An 18,220-nucleotide genomic window follows, 5' to 3' on the forward strand; every position below is an offset into this window, starting at 1 on the left:
ACGTCTGCTCCACCCACCGATAATTCATATTCCTTTCCCCTCGGCTTCTTTTATCCTTTTTGGGGCAGCACATCTGGCTGCTGTGTTAGCATTAGTGCTCATGCATGTCATTCTAATCGAGATAAATTAACTGCATTCACGCCAAAGTGGCCTCTCTCTCCTGCTTTCTATTTACCAAATTAAGCATTCAGGCTCAATCACTGTCCCTTTTTACAGAAATGTATTGGCTTTCACCAATCCCTGGTGAATTGTTTTTTAAATTATTTGTTCAGGAAATGATTATAAAGTTAATATTGCACGCATCCGCACTGCGGGAACAGAGCTAGTAATTAAACTGAGGACTAATTTGCTTTGCTTAATGGAGTATTATTTCCGCACAATTTGAAGAGGGAGATCTTCAAAGAGTAGTCTGCTATAACAAACAACCGTCCTCTCAGCAGAGCAGGGATACTGTAAAGAGGATATGAAGGAAAACATTGGGAAGAGACTGGGTTTTGAAACATAATGTAAAAGGTAGGTTTATTAGTAATATGAAAGAGTCTGTGATAAAGTCATATTTACGTTGAGGTCCATTCTCCTTTTTAGCATGTAGATGAAGAGAACATATCGCACTGATGTTTGGTTTTAAGACTATTTAGAGTTGTGGCTTTATAGAATTTAGCTATTGTGTGATGTGAATCCTCTCAAGTGTTTGGTCTTTCCAGAGGATACATTGAGAGTGACATCTGGTTGTTACAAAGTTGTGGCCTCTCAGTAATAGGTCACTCATTTAAAACAGAACAGCCTTGTTTGTGTATATGAATGGATGTCGGTGGGTGACAGGTTGTAGGGTCCTTCCTTTGGTCTGCCTCGTCACCCTGTAATGACTAAAGTGTAAAAGGTTGATGCTCTTTTCTTCATCCCATTTCTTTATGTAAAGAGAGAAGCCACATTTCAATGCACGGCAGGCTTTATCTCTGCCACTCGCCTGAATTATTTAGAGTTTCTCTGCGGCGGCGGGATGTTTAAAAAACGTATGTTGAAAAATTGATGAAGGTGAGGAGAAGATCGCCTGGGGGCTGGCGGGAAGATGAATCAGAAGTTAACAGAGAATCTCGACTCCCCCTCCCCCCACGCGCACTTCCACCCTCCCTCGCTGCCTCCTCCTTGTCTACCACTCACCCTGCTTCCCTTTGGCCCACCTTTGCTTTGCCAAAATATGACATTTCTTATCTTCCCATTAGCGTGCTGATTTCTTGTTTCTCCTCTTCCTCTCTGCCATCCTTCCTCTTTCATCTTTAATGCTGCTGTTAGCTGCCACTTAGAACTCCCTCTTCCCGTTACTCCTGACTCATTTTAAATGTCTTCTTTTTTCCCCGAACATTTTTATTATAATTGGAACATAAAAATGGAAAATATGAGCGATTTTGAAAAGTCAGAGTCTAAACATTTACTGGATACTATATAAATACATGGTAAGTGAATGTGAAATTATTAAATTTACATGAATTAATGAAACATACAGAGAAAAGTACACAGTTTTCACATAGTCCTAACCACTGGTTGAGTGTCTAACATTAATTATTGTGTTATACACAGATATATTATGCAGGAAGTAAACCGTCAGTTCTGGAACTTGATATGTTTACAGCAGGAAAATTGGGCAAGCCTCACAATCTCCATAACGACGGGTTTTCTGGAGCATTTCTAGTTTTCAGTACCCACAGTAATTAGTCCAATGAAGGACAACCGGTGAACCAGTGAACAGGTCGTGGATACCCAAGGCTTATTGATGAGTGTGGGGAGCGAAGGCTGGCCCCTTTGGTCCAGTCATATAGAAGAGCTTAAGAGAAGAAGAGCTAAAAGTGCTCATTTACTATATTAGCTCATTATTAAGGAAGTGTTGCAGTTGTACTACATAAGGTTCAATTTCCCAATAGTTTTCTTCCTTCTTCCCATTTTGTATCATCTTCCCGCTGCCCAGGCTCAGACCTCCAATGGCAGCAGCCTCATTCACCACCTACTTAAAGTTATCGGACTGACTGACCATGTAGAATCTCCATGCCTTTGGGAAACTTAGTCACACAAAGACTATTAGACCTGCTGTGATTTGGAATCGCTGCTTTAGTAGACCCATAGTTGAAGCAGAACTACAGTATGTTCTAGTTAGCCATTTGCCGACCTAATTTGTGTAATCTTGATTTGTGCAGTTTGAGAATCCCTCTTACAACCTATGCTCAGTGTGACAGTGAGTCAGAAGAAGCTTAATGGTTCCATAACCCATGTAGCTTCAGGTTAAAGTGTGGGAAAAAAAGCTTCTTCTCTTTCCTCCTCTATGTCTCTCTTGTATCCTCCACCGCCATGCGCCTTCAGTGATATCCAGCTCAGTTGTGTTTTTGAGATGTGGGGTATCCCTTTCTGCCCCGCAGTTGAAGAGTGGCTCTAGAAGGGATCAAGTAGCTGTGTAATTGCAGCTGAAAAGTATGCATATCTAAAATGTTGAATATATGTAGATATGTTGTACCTGGAGCATGTGCAGTCCTTGTGTACAGTCAGCACATATTGTGGGGCTGCACTCGGATGTGCTCATTGGGTGTGTACCGTAGCTGATTTTGGCAGTAGCCTTTACGTGGAATGCTTTCAAGATAGCTTAAGTTTCTTGGTTTCGGAGCAGAGATTTTCAGTGAAAGCAGAAAATGAGGAATCTTTGACACTTATCTGAGACAGATTCCTTAAATATAAACCAAAGATAAACTCTGAATTCACCATTACTTATCAGAGGACTACTATTCCCTTAGGTCTGAGGTGAATTTGTGTTTAAAACTTGAAACATCTTATGCTCCGACTTCAACCATTAAGCCTTTCAATGTCTGACTTTTCTTGAAAGTCTTAAGGGCGATTTCATCATCAGTCACATTCAGTTTTGTAATTCAGCCATGATGTGTTTTAACCTCCGTTACTCCCCTGACTCAAAGCTTCAAACACTCCCTCTGTTACAGCGGAGGTCTCGGCTGTATCGCTCTCTCTCTGACTCACATGCACAAACAGTGTCTCTCTCTCCATCTCCCCCATCTCCACCTCTGTCTGCCTCCTGTCTCTCTCTTTTGCGGTCCTGAGGGGGAGTCTTTGAAATGTAATCTGTGACCCTTTTATCTGCTAGGTGGGACGAGTGTACCCCCAGGCTGTCTACTTCCCTATCCGCACCCTTTACCTGACGCTCAAGATTGAGCAGCGGGAGCGCTACAAAAGTGGTAAGTAAACAAGGCTGTAGTGTGTTTCCTTTACATGCTCTGAACATTTAACGCTTCCTCCTGCTGATAACATGCTGAGTTATTTGTACATATATGTAAACAAATTTGTTTTGTAGTATGAAATATGTTGTTGGCCATATAACTTTCTGCTGCACGTCTGTTTATATCCTCTTTAAAATGGTTCGTACTATTTTTTTTTACCGTCCCTTCCATATTCTCCTATCCGTCGCATCCCTCTCCATCTTTTCCTCCTCCTATCCACTCTTCTCTGTAGATGCATCTGGACAGCAGCAGCCCAGCTCAGTGGGGGCCCAGCCTCACTCAGGGGCCTCCGACCCTGGGCCTATACGGGCCACAGCCCCGATGTGGCGCTGCAGCCGGATCATGCACATGCAACGCGAGCTGCACCCCACCCTTCTGTCCTCCCTGGAGGGCATCGTGGACCAGATGGTGTGGTTCAGGGAGAACTGGCATGAAGAGGTGAGAGGAACAAAGGTGTTGGTTTCAGATGTGCGTGTATTTTTAGCAGATCGGATGTGAGAAAGTAATACAGCTTGTAAGAACTGTCATGCATTTTTTTTATATGTGTGAAAGCAAGTAGCTTTGCACATCTTGTATATGTGAATCACTCCTCCAACCAGGAGACCACAGTTTGGCATATTCCGTCACAGCCTGACACATGTTTAGTCTATGGTGATATGACTTTTCTTTGAATAGTTCAGTCAGGGATGGAAGACAGTGACATCCTAGTGTGTTGCCATAAGCAGATCAGAGACCTGGCCGCTATATTAACGGCAGATTACATTTAAGGCCAATGGACACATTTAGATTCTAGATTTCTTCCTTAACTTTATTATGTCCCAGCCAATATTGTTTTCAAATCTCTTTTGCTGAAGCAAATGTCGACTTGAATTATCCATTCACCCAGCATGTTTTTTATTAACCTAGCATATTGTGTTGGTGGCACTACAGGAGGTAGCAGCCGGACTCCATAGTCTATCTCTGTAAATTGCTTTAACGTTGCAAGGCAGCATCCACACAAGGTATCTGTTCTGGGTGGAGGGGAGGTCTGGGAGAAGGAGAGACAGCAGGAAGAGAAGAGACTGGGATGGGTGATGGATGGGTTCGGTGAGCATGTAGGATGGGTTAAGGGATTTAGGGCTGGAAGTTTGTTGATGTGTGTGTGTCTGTGTGATTATCTGTGATGGTTTGTGGCACACGGCAGCAGCTGCAGGCTTCTATGCTTCGTTCCACTGGGCATGCGGGGGCACAGGCATGCTACACCACATCACTACATCACCCTTTCCCTTGCTTTGGTTGCTGTATGAAATCATGCTGCTGCACCTTTGCTCCTTAAGAAATGTTTGTGTATCTCTGTTACTTTCAGCCCCTTTTACACAGACTTTATGAGGCAGGGATGTTGAGTGTTTGTTTTGCCTTACAGTTTTTTTAAATAAAATTTACAAATACAGAATGGAGCAGCATGCTTGTTCTATTTTTCCGTAAATCTATCAGCAGTGAACCTTCGCCTCCCTGGGTCACTTCCAATCAGCTTGAGCGGCGGGGCAAATTTAATATCAGCTTCCAGTGGCAAAGCAAATCAGCAGTGTGGCTTCATGTGCAGTTAAACTTTTACCCACAACATTTGCTTTGCATTTGCGTATGTATGATAGTGCATGTGACTTTTGAGGTTCTTGAACACCAGTTCGATCCCAGTCTTCCCCATCTGCCCATAGATGCACTGTATGAATGTGTGTATGAATGGGTCACTGGCAATAAACTTTAAATAGTCAGAACTAGAAAAGCAGTATATAACTACAGACCATTTTACACTGCTACATGAGAGTCTGAGACCCTCTGGTATGAGGATGACCGCTCTACCCCCTCAGCCACATTGTTGGACAAACCTAATCATAACTAATATAACTCTGTCTCTGTACTCTACAGGTTTTGAGGCAGCTCCAACAGGGCCTGGCTAAGTGCTATTCAGTGGCCTTTGAAAAGAGTGGTGCTGTCTCTGATGCCAAGATCACTCCGCACACACTCAACTTTGTCAAGAAGCTGGTCAGCACCTTTGGCGTCGGCTTGGAGAACGTCTCCAATGTTTCTACCATGTTCTCAAGCGCTGCCTCTGAGTCGCTCGCCCGCCGGGCTCAGGCCACAGCCCAGGACCCCGTTTTCCAGAAGATGAAGGGACAGTTCACAACAGGTTGGTTGGCTTTTAAAATATATTTTCCCCTGCCAGTGTAAATATAGATGTATACACCAAAAGAAAAACAAGCAATGAAGAGCCCTTTCAGTTCAGGTTGTTCTGTAGAATGCATGTCCTTGCTCCCCTGTATTTACTTTTTGAACTTTGTTTGTTCACTTTAGTTTTATGGCTGTCAGCCAATTTAACTTTAGGCATCACTGGTTTTACTTGTTTCTAACTTCTAACACTTGGAAGAGACATAAAATGTGAGGTTTAAGCATTCAGGCTACGAGAAAAGCTGTTTTGAGAATATTTGACAAGGTGCGACAACTGGCCAGGAAGCAAAACCAGCAGCAGCTCAGAGCTCTTCTCCCTGAGGCCCCGCATCATACATCAGCCACCTTTCAGCAAACAAGAGCAGCATTGCTGTTACCCCACGTCGACACTAGTTTAAATGGCGAGACAGGTGCTCGATTGGCCTCTGTTGCAATATATTGAACAAGTTACGTTGCGTCTACATGGACACTTGTGCTGCTGATATCAGTGCCGCCTGGACGGACTGTACTGTAACTCGGAGCAGCTGTAGCATGGGTGTTGTGCAGCATAATTAAGGTTTTCAACCAGATGATTTGATTTTCAGAGAGGGGTTGGAGCTGGTGACCAGTCAGAGTTGGGTGTGTGTCTGTTTGTGTCTTTATTATACTGATTATGTGCACACTACCACATTGGTTTTAATTATACACAAGTCAGCAGTATTTCTAATCTTAACTGGTGCAGCTCTGCATTGATGATCTCAAGCAGATGACATTATGCTGCTGCCTTTAAAGAAACGATGAAGCTGAAAGTTTTTTGTCTTTGCAGCATCTAAAACTATAACACTCCAATAAAATAACTTTATTTCTTGGCAACTTTTTATACTAGTGGAATAGATTCTCATTGTAAGTTTTATAGACTCACTGTCCACCAGAGGCTGAGTAAAGTGATTTTCACAATTTTTGCAATTTCTGGCAGTTTATACTGACATGTAAATTTATTTTAACTATCCATTGTTATTGCACTACCGGCCAAAAGTCAAGTTGTTACTACTGTATTATCTTCTTTGCCAGGAAAGTAGTGCATTGAAAGCATTGTGATTGTTTGCTGCACAATCACATAGAATCCAATGGTGGATTTGGGCAAATTTAATTCCATATCCTTGTATTTTATCATCATGGTAAGATGATGTACAACTGTATCTAAAAACTTCTTCTGCTTTCTAAAGGATTCTATTGTTGAGCTATCATGAGAAATTTAAAGAAACCCCACTTTCTTTCAATTGATGTTGAATTATAGTATAGATGGCACATTTTCTACATTTCCAATCGTGGTATTCTCTGAGGTGTTGTAAGCTGATGCAACATCAAAGATTAGGAGTTGGAGGATAGTCAACACTGCTCTCTGATCTTCTTAGTTTTTATGTCAAAGCAAAAAAGTCTGTGATTCTCATGTGTGCTTGTAATGCAGTGATGAAGCCTGCAGTCATTTTGTTGCGCATGTTCACATTCATATTCAAACTGTAGAATCCAACAGGACAGGTGCAGTTCTTGTTGAGCCAAGACCTCCTCCGAGACATTTTCTCAAAACAATCATTCCCCTGTTTTTGGATGCCACGTGTCTGTTTTCGTGCATTACATAAGGGAGTCGAACACAGTTCACTGGACCTGGTTTAAACAAGGGCTGTCTGCAGCTCCCACAGGTTTCGTTTTTTAAATAAACCTCTTTGCTGATTCCTTTCCTCTCCTACAGACTGACTGCACATACGTGTGCACTGAATTACTCTCTCTGGTAATACCCCGGTGTCTTTTCTTTCTTTTTTCTATTGCATTTCCACAAAGCACCTCCTCCCTCTCCTTCCTCTTCCCCTGCTCTACTCTGCAGAGCCTCCTGTGTTTTTCTCCTTCACTGGTCCTGAGAGTGACCAATAGAGCTAATGGGTTTGGCCCTGGGATAGAGGACAAGGAGAGCAAGTGAATGAAAAGCAGCTTTAGAAAAATGCTCACCTGACCAAGTAAGAAAAGCCATAATAGGAACGAGAGCCTGTGAGAAGTCATGGAGACAGATGTGATGGCATTAGTGAGTGAAAGCATGGGACCCTCACATCGACGGACTGAATGAACAACACAAACAAGACTGAGTGAGACTCGATGAGCGCCATGCTGATGAATCTTACCAGATGTTGCAGTGCCAGCTGTGCTGACGCAGCCAGGCGTCACCAGGGCTTCTGCCTCGCAGAGTGCCTGCCGACCATCGCTACGCAGCTGTCCCTACGGCGACGTGGGAGCAGGGCCGACAGAGACTGAAACCACACAAGCCTTCTAGAGCGGAACAAACAGGGTTTACAGAGCTGCTGAGCAGCCAAGCTCGCATTCCTCGCACCACGTTAGTGGCTCACTCGCTTTCACAGGGTTTGTGGGCCGGAAAATATGGGTTTATGTTTGCACATATAACATTTGGCAGCAGGGAGGTATTCAAATCCAATTACAGTGAATGCTATTTGCATGAGTTACTGTTTTAGCAGTGGATCTGTTCCAGAGATTTTTGTCAGAAGAGCTTTTTCTAAAAACATTTTACAAGTTTCTTGGCTTTTTTATTCCACGTCTGAATAGTCATCTGTCATGCTAAATTGATATTTAACATACGTAAATGAGACTCATTATAATTCTGTATAAAACCCTGGCTTAGCACCTATGACCTATGTATCTATAGTCAGTTTAATTGGGAAGTTCTGCCGAAAAACCTGCACGTTGCTGTGGTAATTTCTAAAATGCTCACAACCTCAGCCCACTAATCAGACATAGTGAAATCTGGTAAACCCAGTCTTACTGCACACAGAGGTGTGACATGTACAATCCCACACTGGGTTAGTGAGAGGTCAGTACATCAGGGAACAATGATTCTCTATACAGAGGTGGTCTTACCTCCTGAGTCAGGATATGTTATTTGTTAGAGTGGTGTTTATTGTCTACTGTGGTCTGTTGGACAAGCCAGATAGGGCAGAAAAGCAGCCCAGGTTTCTACACACAGGTCAGAGCAGCCTGGCTACTTTCCACACCACACTCTTTTTCTCAGCATCCTTTTCCCCTCACTGACAGAGCAGCGGTCAAAGATGAGTTCAGGGGCACTGAAAATAACTCTCCTCAGTCTCACTGGCTCTATTACACTGGCTGCAGAGCACTTCTGTGGTTTCTAGAAGCTGTTCTCGGTTTTGTTTTGTTTAGTTTTTGTTTTTTTATATATATAATATAAGAAAGACATGAAAATGTTTTATTAGAGGTTAATTATGATTGTTGTTGTTTCTATTCTTGTTTAAGTCAATTTATGAATACCAGTTGTTTGAAAGAAAGATACTGTTATTAAAGTAGCTACAGTTTGTGTGTTATGTGTGATATTTGCAGTGCCTTTAATAATTTGATTATAACGCAGAATGTGCCACTCCGCCGATTTTAATAAAAGGAATTCGAGTGTTGCATATGACCCTATAAATAACACAATTTGAGCTCAAAACAAGGTTAAATATTATTCACTAATTCTCTCAGAAAATGTGTTTGTTTCTCAGGTATTTTTATGAGTTACAATAACATAATGCCTGTGTCTGAGGAGCAGTTAAAATGTTTTATATCTGATAAAGATGAAATGATATTACTACATTGCTCTGCTGCTCAGAAGGAGCGGAGCATGCCTCGCCTTTTCTATTTGTTGGCATTATACACTTTTATGGTGCTGAATTGTTGTCGGGTTGCAATTTCTTGGGACTGTTTCAATTTTACCTCTGCTATCAAGGCAGGTGAATTGCAGGCAGACGGATGGCAAAATAGGGCCACTCCGAAAAGAACATTGGCTGTTTTAAAGGGCTTATTTAAAGTATTAGGTGGTCTCACTCTGGAAGAGATTGAACAGGTTTGAAATGGCAAGGCCTTGCAGTTTCATGGGTTCATTATAACAGGCAGCACAACAGGGTGTACTGAAATAGGAGAGGTGTGTGTGTGTCTTTGTGTGTGTGTCCTAGGGGCTTTACTCTAAAATGGAAAACCTGCCTGGCTCACTTCCCCTCCTTCTGTTGTTATTGCTACAGCTCATCACAATATGTTATGTGCAATATGAGTTGTGACTTGAAACAGAAATTTAATACTTTAAGACTCTCATTTTTATTGCTCTAATTTAATCAGCTCCCAGCTTCCACCAGGGAGTTTTAAGTTGATAGAGCAGACCGCTCTCCTCGTGCTGCCAGCCTGACATGAATAACTTATCTGTGAAATTCTCTTAAGCAAGGCATTGCACCACACTTCGTGGAGTGGGTTGACCCAACGGGTGCGACACAATATTTATAATGGACTTTACCCAAATGTAAGTTTGTGTAACCACTGCCCTCCCTTAGACTTCACTGTGCAAAACAAGGTCTTCTTGGTCAATATTAACATATTAACAGGTAAATAACTGTAAAGTAAACACGTAGATCTCACTTTAATGAAGTTTAACCATTTGTGGTGTCAAACAGGCAACCAAATGTCAGCTAACCAACTCCTTTGATCCTGTTTATTTCTCTTCTATTTTCTTCTATTTGAACATGACTGTCTTTGAGTACTCTCCCTTGTGGGTTCCCTGCTTGCATGTGTTGTAGCCCCATAGAGTATTTTAGTTGGCAAGGTTACTTTGAAACATATGAGTATTTATAGCACAAGTCTAGGAGCATACAGGTGAGGGGAGGTTAAAGGTCACATAAATACAAACACACCTGGGAGCTGCTGTTAACTGTAGAGCCATTTACTGTAGGTGGCTTGCCTAAGGGCATTGGGGGGGTTGTTAAAAGAAGACAGTGTTGCACTTCGGTGTATTTTTACTTCTTATTGTTGTGAAAGACCAAAAGGTCGGGAGACACTAAGAGTTAACAAAACAGCAGATTCTTGTTGTAATGAGGACTTTTCTTTCTTCTACCAGACTTTGACTTCAGCGTGCCAGGCTCCATGAAGCTTCACAATCTCATCTCCAAGCTGAAAAAATGGATCAAGATCCTGGAGGCCAAGACCAAGCAGCTGCCCAAGTTCTTCCTTATTGAGGAGAAATGCCGCTTCCTCAGCAACTTTTCTGCACAGACAGCTGAGGTGGAGATCCCAGGGGAATTCCTTATGCCCAAACCTACGCACTACTACATCAAGATTGCAAGGTACAGTCTTTCCCACAGAAGGAATCCTCAGGAGGATGAATTTGAACCAGCCATTAGCCAAAAACCTGGTCTTTTTTATTCTTAACTGCTGTGCTCTGCTAAGCACACATTACAGTTTACAGATGTCTGTTCTCCAGATAATTAGTTCTTATTACAGTGAAGAATCTAAAATGGCAGATGAATGTTATACCTTAACAGGCAAAGAGGATTAAAATGCTTATTTTCATGTTCTGGTAAGACTGAAATCCCTTGTGATTTATTCCAAACTTCAAGTCCTTATTTAATAAATATTAATAGTTTTGTGTCAGAAAAATTGAAGTTTCCATTAAAGCGCTCTATAGAAGCACTGAATCACACAGGAACATTGTGCCCACATATCATTCCACCCACACTGTTTATTATTTCAATCCTGTTCCTCCACATCTTTCTTCAGGTTCATGCCCAGAGTGGAAATTGTACAGAAACACAATACCGCAGCACGTCGCCTCTATATTCGCGGGCACAATGGCAAAATCTACCCTTACCTGGTGATGAACGATGCCTGCCTGACAGAGTCACGCCGGGAGGAGAGAGTCCTGCAGCTGCTGCGCCTCCTCAACCCCTGTCTGGAGAAAAGAAAAGAGACCACCAAAAGGCACCTCTTCTTCACTGGTACGACTACAGATAATGTGCAGGAGAGCTGTATTTTCACAAAGATTCTATTAGGAGCATTTCTCTCCTTTTTGTTATTTTTCTTATTTGATTTTACCCATTTCACCAGCTTGTGATCAAGAAAACAGGAAAGGCTCTTCTTTTATTTTAAACAGCTTGTCTGTCCACAGAACAGTTGGTACTGACCATCCCCTTTCATTTTTCTTCTTTCTGCCTCGGTCACAATCACACACCAAACAGAATTTTAATTCGCTTTCAAGCGCTATTTCCTCTCCAGTCATTCCCCTGTGGTTAGCCTACACCCAGATGTTTGCCCACTCTCCATTTATGCACTTGATTGGTTTGTTCAAGGGGAAATACAGAAGGGGAATTCAACAGTCCCTTCCAACCCATTTCCTCCCAACTGGAATGGCTGGCATTGATTAAATTTGGTGTGCCAGTGTATGTAAATGTTGAGACTGCTTTCACTGGACAAACCTTTTATCTTCTTTGACCCTGCATGGTGTTGATCCAGGGCATGCCTTCAGTGCAGCTGTTTTCCCCACTCCAGAGTATTTTAGTTGTAGTTTAAGGTCTGTGGTTCATACTCCAGTAAAGTAAAGTTTTCCTCCCTTTTTCTACCACTCTCTCCTCTTCTCCTGCTTTCCCCCTCCCAATCTCCTCTCCACCTGTATCCTGTCTTCCTCACTCCATCTCTTTAGTGCCCCGAGTGGTGGCAGTGTCGCCTCAGATGCGGCTGGTGGAGGACAATCCTTCATCTCTGTCACTGGTGGAAATCTATAAACAGCGCTGTGCCAAGAAGGGCATCGAACATGACAACCCCATTTCCAGATATTACGATCGTCTGGCCACTGTACAGGCCCGAGGCACACAGGCCAGTCACCAGGTATGAAGACAAGCACATTAATGTATAGTATGATGTAATTGGAGACTTTTCTCAAAGTCCTGTCACAACTTTGTATCTGCAAACTCAAAAAAATAAAAATAAATTTGCTTCCGCATTTATCAACAATTCAGTTTTCTCCAATTGAATACAATGTTGGCTGTTCTCGCTTGAAGTCTAAGTATTCTCTATTAATCAAAAGGAAAAGTGTTTTTGCTTACAAGGTCTGTTGCTCACTTTTAATTCCACATTTTGGCTGCATTTTGTTTCATAAAGACTAATGGTCGGTGTCTCTTCCTCCTTCGTAATGGATGTCAATTTTTTATGATAGTTCACCACAGAGAAAGATAGTGGTACTCTATAAAGAGCCTTTGCACTCTGATGCTTCAACGCAAAAGCCTGACATATTTATTGGTGATAGCTAGATAGCTAGAAAGTTATGTGCTCTCGTGTTGTATATACTGTAGGCCCCTGGAAGTATCCACCATAAATTAACTACTGCTGTGTTCAGATTAAGGAGGGTGTTATTATATTGAATAAAATGGATATGGCATGTGATGCCCAATAATAGCTCAACCACTGCTAACCTCTACTCCCTCTTCCTGACCAGGTGCTGCGGGACATCCTGAAGGAGGTGCAGGGGAATATGGTCCCTCGCAGCATGCTGAAGGAGTGGGCCCTCCACACCTTCCCCAATGCCACAGATTACTGGACTTTCCGGAAGATGTTCACCATTCAGCTGGCCCTCATAGGCCTGGCCGAATTCATGCTCCACCTCAACCGGCTCAACCCTGAGATGCTGCAGATAGCACAGGTAGGAAACGCACAACCAGGCACATGTTGGGCTCTCTCCGTCAAGGGCATACGGGATCCATAAGACAGGGGCAAATTCAATAGATATAGGCTGTCATGGATGCATTAAGAGATCACTATTACCCCTCTCCATATCTGGCCGTATGAATTACTATCCTCCCCCATGACATTCACGCTGGGCCTATCAGTCAGCCGGTTGCTGTCAATGCGAATGATGTTTTGACAGAATGTTATATTCAGTTCCTCTGCTCTACAGCTATCAAAGACGTTTCAATTTGAAGAGGCCGTGTTTATGTGCGTGCGCGCACAAGTGAGTCCACGTGCGTCCGTCTGGTGCTCAGCTTCCACAGACAGCTTTTTTAAAGTCATTATTAAAGATGATTGTGTCAGTGGGCCACCCCTCCCCTCTGATCCTAATCTGCCTTTGCTGACAGGCGTTCCTCCGGGCAGCTAAGCGCTGGTATTAAGCCCCCCCTCTCTGCCTGTTCCACTCCGCAGATCCCATTAGACACAGGAGGATTACAGTGCAGGGAGTGTACACACACACAAACACACATACAAACAGAGAGGGAAAGAGAGAGTGCAAGGACAGGACATCACAGCAGTAGCCCCACCCTTCCTAAATAGAGACCTTATATTCCATTAAGATGGAGCTGCGTGATGCTGTGAGGCTTCAGTCCATACGACACCTCCTTCAGGCCTTAACTCACTTATAGACGTAACTGAGAATTTCCTGAATTGCCTCCTGGTATAGTTTCTCTATCTGCTCTGATATCTTTGACATTTGTTCTGAAAATAACTCAGTCTCTTGTCAAGTCAAGTTCACAGCCCTCTATGTGACACACTAACATTGCGTCATCCAAGTCACACACCAGCCCCTAAATGAAGCCATCTCCAGCCACTAGTCTGGTCATTTAGCATTCTGAGCGCTGCCTCCACATCCGACTGTCTGCGGGCATATCAGCGCCTCCAGGGGGTTGCTTGCGTCTCAGCCCACTGCCTTGAGGCCCTCCACTGGGGCCTGGAGGAGCAAATGACAGTAGGGGTGGGGAGAGGAGGGGAAGAGGCAAGACAGAGGATGAGAGGAAGTACGAGCTGGAATGAAACGCTCTGCTATAAAGCTGTCAGAGCCACTCACCTTTTCATATAAGGGAGCTTATCTTCCCTGGAATGGCTGCTTGTATAGCGGCCCTCTCGCACATAAATGCAGGCTTAAAGATGAAAACCGGGCTGTATATATTTAAGTCAGCAGGGAAGAGGGGAGTGGGAGTGAATTGAGGATTATAGATGTTCTGCTGCTGATAGTTTGACATGTTACTGTGTCTGGGGCACACAGATCAATAACAGCAGCCATTTTGTATATGAGAGCTCGTTTTGTTACCTAGCTTCTCTGAAGAAGTCATTTAGTTCTGGATAAAATGCAAAAGGAATATTTATATTCTGACCAACGCTTTATTTAAAATCTCCTCACATTGAGCCACCCTCACACATCACACACTCATTCCAACATGTAAATTTACTCTATTCGTTGTTTTTTTAGGACACGGGAAAACTGAATGTCTCTTACTTCCGCTTTGACATCAACGACGCAACGGGCGACCTGGACGCCAATCGCCCTGTTCCGTTCCGCCTGACGCCAAACATCTCTGAGTTCCTGACCACCATCGGCGTCTCCGGCCCTCTCACCGCCTCCATGATTGCTGTGGCACGATGCTTTGCACAGCCAAACTTTAAGGTTTGTTAAATTCCTGCAAGAGCTTCTGTGTTTTCAAACATGCCACAGCTCGGAATAAGAAAAAGAGGGCGGTGCGGTGGTTAGCACGTTCACCATTCTGCATCTGCTTGGCTTTTTCTGGGTACTCCAGCTTCCTCTCACTGTCCAAAGACTTGCAGATTAGGTTAACTGGAGAATCTCAATTTACCGTAGGTTTGAATATGAGTGTGAATGGTAGTTTTTCTCTGTTTGTTGGCCTTGTGATATAATGGTGACATGTCCACGGTGTGCCCCACCTCAGATAGATAGATAATGGAGATTCAATAAAGCGTAGAATCAGTCTCACCTGTGGAGATATTACACATTTACCAGGAGATACTGGCTTTTAAACATTGTTTAAGTTTCACATTTAGCTTGTCTACTCTAAGCCTTTCTGTAATCGTAGCCTCAATCAGGCTCGCAAGATTTAGATTTCTGTAATAATGCTGCTTTAAACATGTGTTTTTTGTTTTGCACTTAAACTTAGTGAACTTGCTTCTGGGTTTATCTAAGGCCCCAACCAAACAAAAACAGTGCAATGAAAAACGGAGCAGTCAGAGGCCTGTATAATGTATGTGCACCAGGGCAGTAATGACAGGCGTGTGGTGTCTATGTATAGCTCTGGCTCATACTTTTAGTCTGACTGATGCAGGAGGAACAGGAGCGCTTCAAATGCAAATAAACAAAACACTTGCGGATGTGAACTAGTTAAGGACTTGTCCCAGAGGCCCAGGGTTTCTTGTGGTCAAAGAAAATGGACGTTTCCAGGGAGCACAACAAACACGCACCAATCATCCACTCAAATATAGTGAAGCCTTAAACCACATTAACAATGGAGTGTCTCGTGAAACCATATAAACACTTCAGCTGAGAGCAGAGAGCAGCGTGTACCTAGCTGGGTGATGATGGCTGGTGTTGTGGCCCCGTCATGGTTATTTATTTCAGCTCTGTATCACCATAATGAGTTTTTAACGACACAGAGATTTCCTCTAGGTTGATTGACACATCTTCAACTGGAGTTAACAGCTTTGTTTTATGTGCATGTTTGAGATTGAGGACGGCTTCATATAAACTGAGGTTTTATCGTATTTCCTTGCTCTCGTTCCCATGACGGACATTATGAACACATGGCTTCGGAAAGTGCCTCGTAGATACAAACAACATTCAACTGACACATGAGCAACTTTAGCTATCACTTATATGGTTATACTGCAGAACTTTGAAAAGGTTTATACAACATTGGAGTTTTGCAGAATTTGTTGAAACACAAAAAAATATAACAAAGTCTGGGAAACGTTCTTTGATTATTTGACAAAAAAGTTTGCACCTTTTTCAGAATATTTCCGGAGGGGCTGTATGTAAGAACAGCAAATGTCCAAGTCAGAGTTTTTCCTGCCAGTCTGACTCCTGCTGCGTTCTTCATGTGTGAAAGTCAAATTCCCAAAAATGTGTCCAATTGTCTGAGTTCATGTCTAAAAACAGCTCATGTGAATAAAATACAAGGAAGAAGCTTCTACTCTACATAAGTTAGAAATTGTGAAATGAAACCTTCTGTGTTCCCTGAGAAAAACTGACGGATGCAGGTGAACGTCCCCAATGGTCAAAGGTCAACAGTGAACTTAATGTTTCCACAACAATATTTTTTTCAATCTTCATTTCCTCTGTGTCTGATAGGTGGATGGCATCCTGAAGGCCGTCCTCCGTGATGAGATCATCGCGTGGCACAAGAAGACCCAGGAGGACACGTCCATGCCCCTGTCCCCGGCGGGTCAGCCGGAGAACATGGACTCCCAGCAGCTCGTCTCTCTGGTCCAGAAGGCTGTCACGGCCATCATGACCCGCCTCCATAACCTGGCTCAGTTCGAGGGAGGGGAGAGTAAAGTTAACACCCTGGTGGCTGCGGCAAACAGCCTGGACAACCTGTGTCGTATGGATCCTGCCTGGCACCCGTGGCTCTAAGGAACCAGAGTGAGAGGTGATGTGCAGGGTTAGGAAAGTTGTTTTTGTTTACATCTGTCAAACACAGACACCAGCTGTTAAATGTAAGACGCCTGCTGGACGTGTTGAACAGTTTGATAAGCGGAACCAAGATGAAACAGGCCTGCCACTAAGTTAAATACTCATATCTGGACAATATCTTCTTACAGACACATTGTTCCTCTACCAACTTATATTTATTTTTTATGACTAAATGACAAGGAGTGTCTGTGATGCCAGTCGCCCTGTGTTAATTAGGACAAGGAGTCTGTACAAATATTGGTGTAGGTGTCATAATGAGCCACTCACTCAAGCTAATGGGAATTTTTTTTTTTCTATTTAAAAAGACATTTTTAGCCATAGCTGCATCTGTGTTGTATTTCTCCTGCACCCAGTGCTCACTTTTAAAACATGTTCAAACATTCACAAACAGTATATTTTTATTTAAACAGAAAACCATGTATCCTATTGTCTGTCCCTGCCAAATGAGGACTTAAATCGATCTGTGAATAACAGGTGATGCTCTTTTGTATTTTACCTACTGATTAAGATGTCAAAAGCCATTTTCCGTTTTTTTTTTCCGTCTCCTCATAAGTCCTGTTGCGACAAAGTCAAACTTCAGGACGGAATAACTGCTGTAATGCAAATATCATTCCCGAGCTGGCTGTGTACACATATTTGTACCTGTTTGTTAAGGTACAAAGACTTTTCCAGACAGAAGTATTATCTCTTGCCTTGTAAATAAGCATTTTGTTTTAATAAAATGCTGTTTTTTAATTAAGAAGCTGTTTGTTTTGATCTCTTGCTGTCTCTTTTTTACAAACACAGTTTTATACAGCCTTCCTTATTGTTATTATTGTTATTATTATTACTTTGCATTGAATTCCATTCATTGTGGACAGCCTAACCAAAACCTTTTTCCTCCCCTTAACCATGACCAATTCATTCCTAACCTTAACCTAACCATAATTCATGTTTTATCCCTAACCTTAACTGGAATTTAGTTTAGCCTCACTAGGACCAGGCTTTGGTCCCCATGAGCTCTGTTTCTGCTGGAAAAGCTCCTACAGAGGTAACACAAAAACATGTACACACACACAGACACACACCAATGAATCTTCAATGCATTTCAACTGTAACACAACAGTAACACAACTCATAATCACCATAAGATAAAAACTCAGTTCTCTTTCTTTTTCAGTTGTAAAACAACAATAATAATCAGCACTCCTCCATCTGCGCCTCTCATCGACTGCATCACTGTCACAGCCATAATCACCCTGAAGGACACACTCTTGGATATTATTGCGGTAATAACTCATGCTGCGGAATGGCTCCAGACGAAGCGCTCTCTGACGTTAAAAAGTCTATTGCCGCCATCCTCTCGGTTCACAGTTAGTAGACGTTTATGGAGAGGCATTTCAGCGCAGCGGTGTTGAATCAAAGTGCGACTCCCGTCTCGCGGAGGTACAATAACCTTGTGGTCATTCCCTCCCTCTGGTTAGAAAGTCCTGCGGAGGTG

General features: G+C 42.9%; 1 protein-coding gene across 5 annotated transcripts in view; it reads left to right on the forward strand.

Moving 5' to 3' along the window:
• trrap (transformation/transcription domain-associated protein) overlaps positions 1-17,482 on the forward strand; it is a 75,652-nt gene extending 58,170 nt beyond the window's left edge. For all 5 annotated transcript variants that reach the window (XM_020083093.2, XM_020083095.2, XM_020083094.2 and 2 more), the window contains 9 exons: positions 3,140-3,230; positions 3,505-3,710; positions 5,178-5,439; positions 10,396-10,621; positions 11,055-11,272; positions 11,974-12,158; positions 12,766-12,969; positions 14,509-14,703; positions 16,396-17,482. In XM_020083093.2, coding sequence (XP_019938652.1) covers positions 3,140-3,230; positions 3,505-3,710; positions 5,178-5,439; positions 10,396-10,621; positions 11,055-11,272; positions 11,974-12,158; positions 12,766-12,969; positions 14,509-14,703; positions 16,396-16,680 — 1,872 coding nt within the window. In that variant the 3' untranslated portion in view covers positions 16,681-17,482. The remainder of the gene's footprint in view (positions 1-3,139; positions 3,231-3,504; positions 3,711-5,177; positions 5,440-10,395; positions 10,622-11,054; positions 11,273-11,973; positions 12,159-12,765; positions 12,970-14,508; positions 14,704-16,395) is intronic.
• The last annotated feature ends 738 nt before the right edge of the window (positions 17,483-18,220 follow it).

Source organism: Paralichthys olivaceus, chromosome 21 (assembly GCF_024713975.1).
Source record: "Paralichthys olivaceus isolate ysfri-2021 chromosome 21, ASM2471397v2, whole genome shotgun sequence".
Classification (NCBI taxonomy): domain Eukaryota; kingdom Metazoa; phylum Chordata; class Actinopteri; order Pleuronectiformes; family Paralichthyidae; genus Paralichthys; species Paralichthys olivaceus.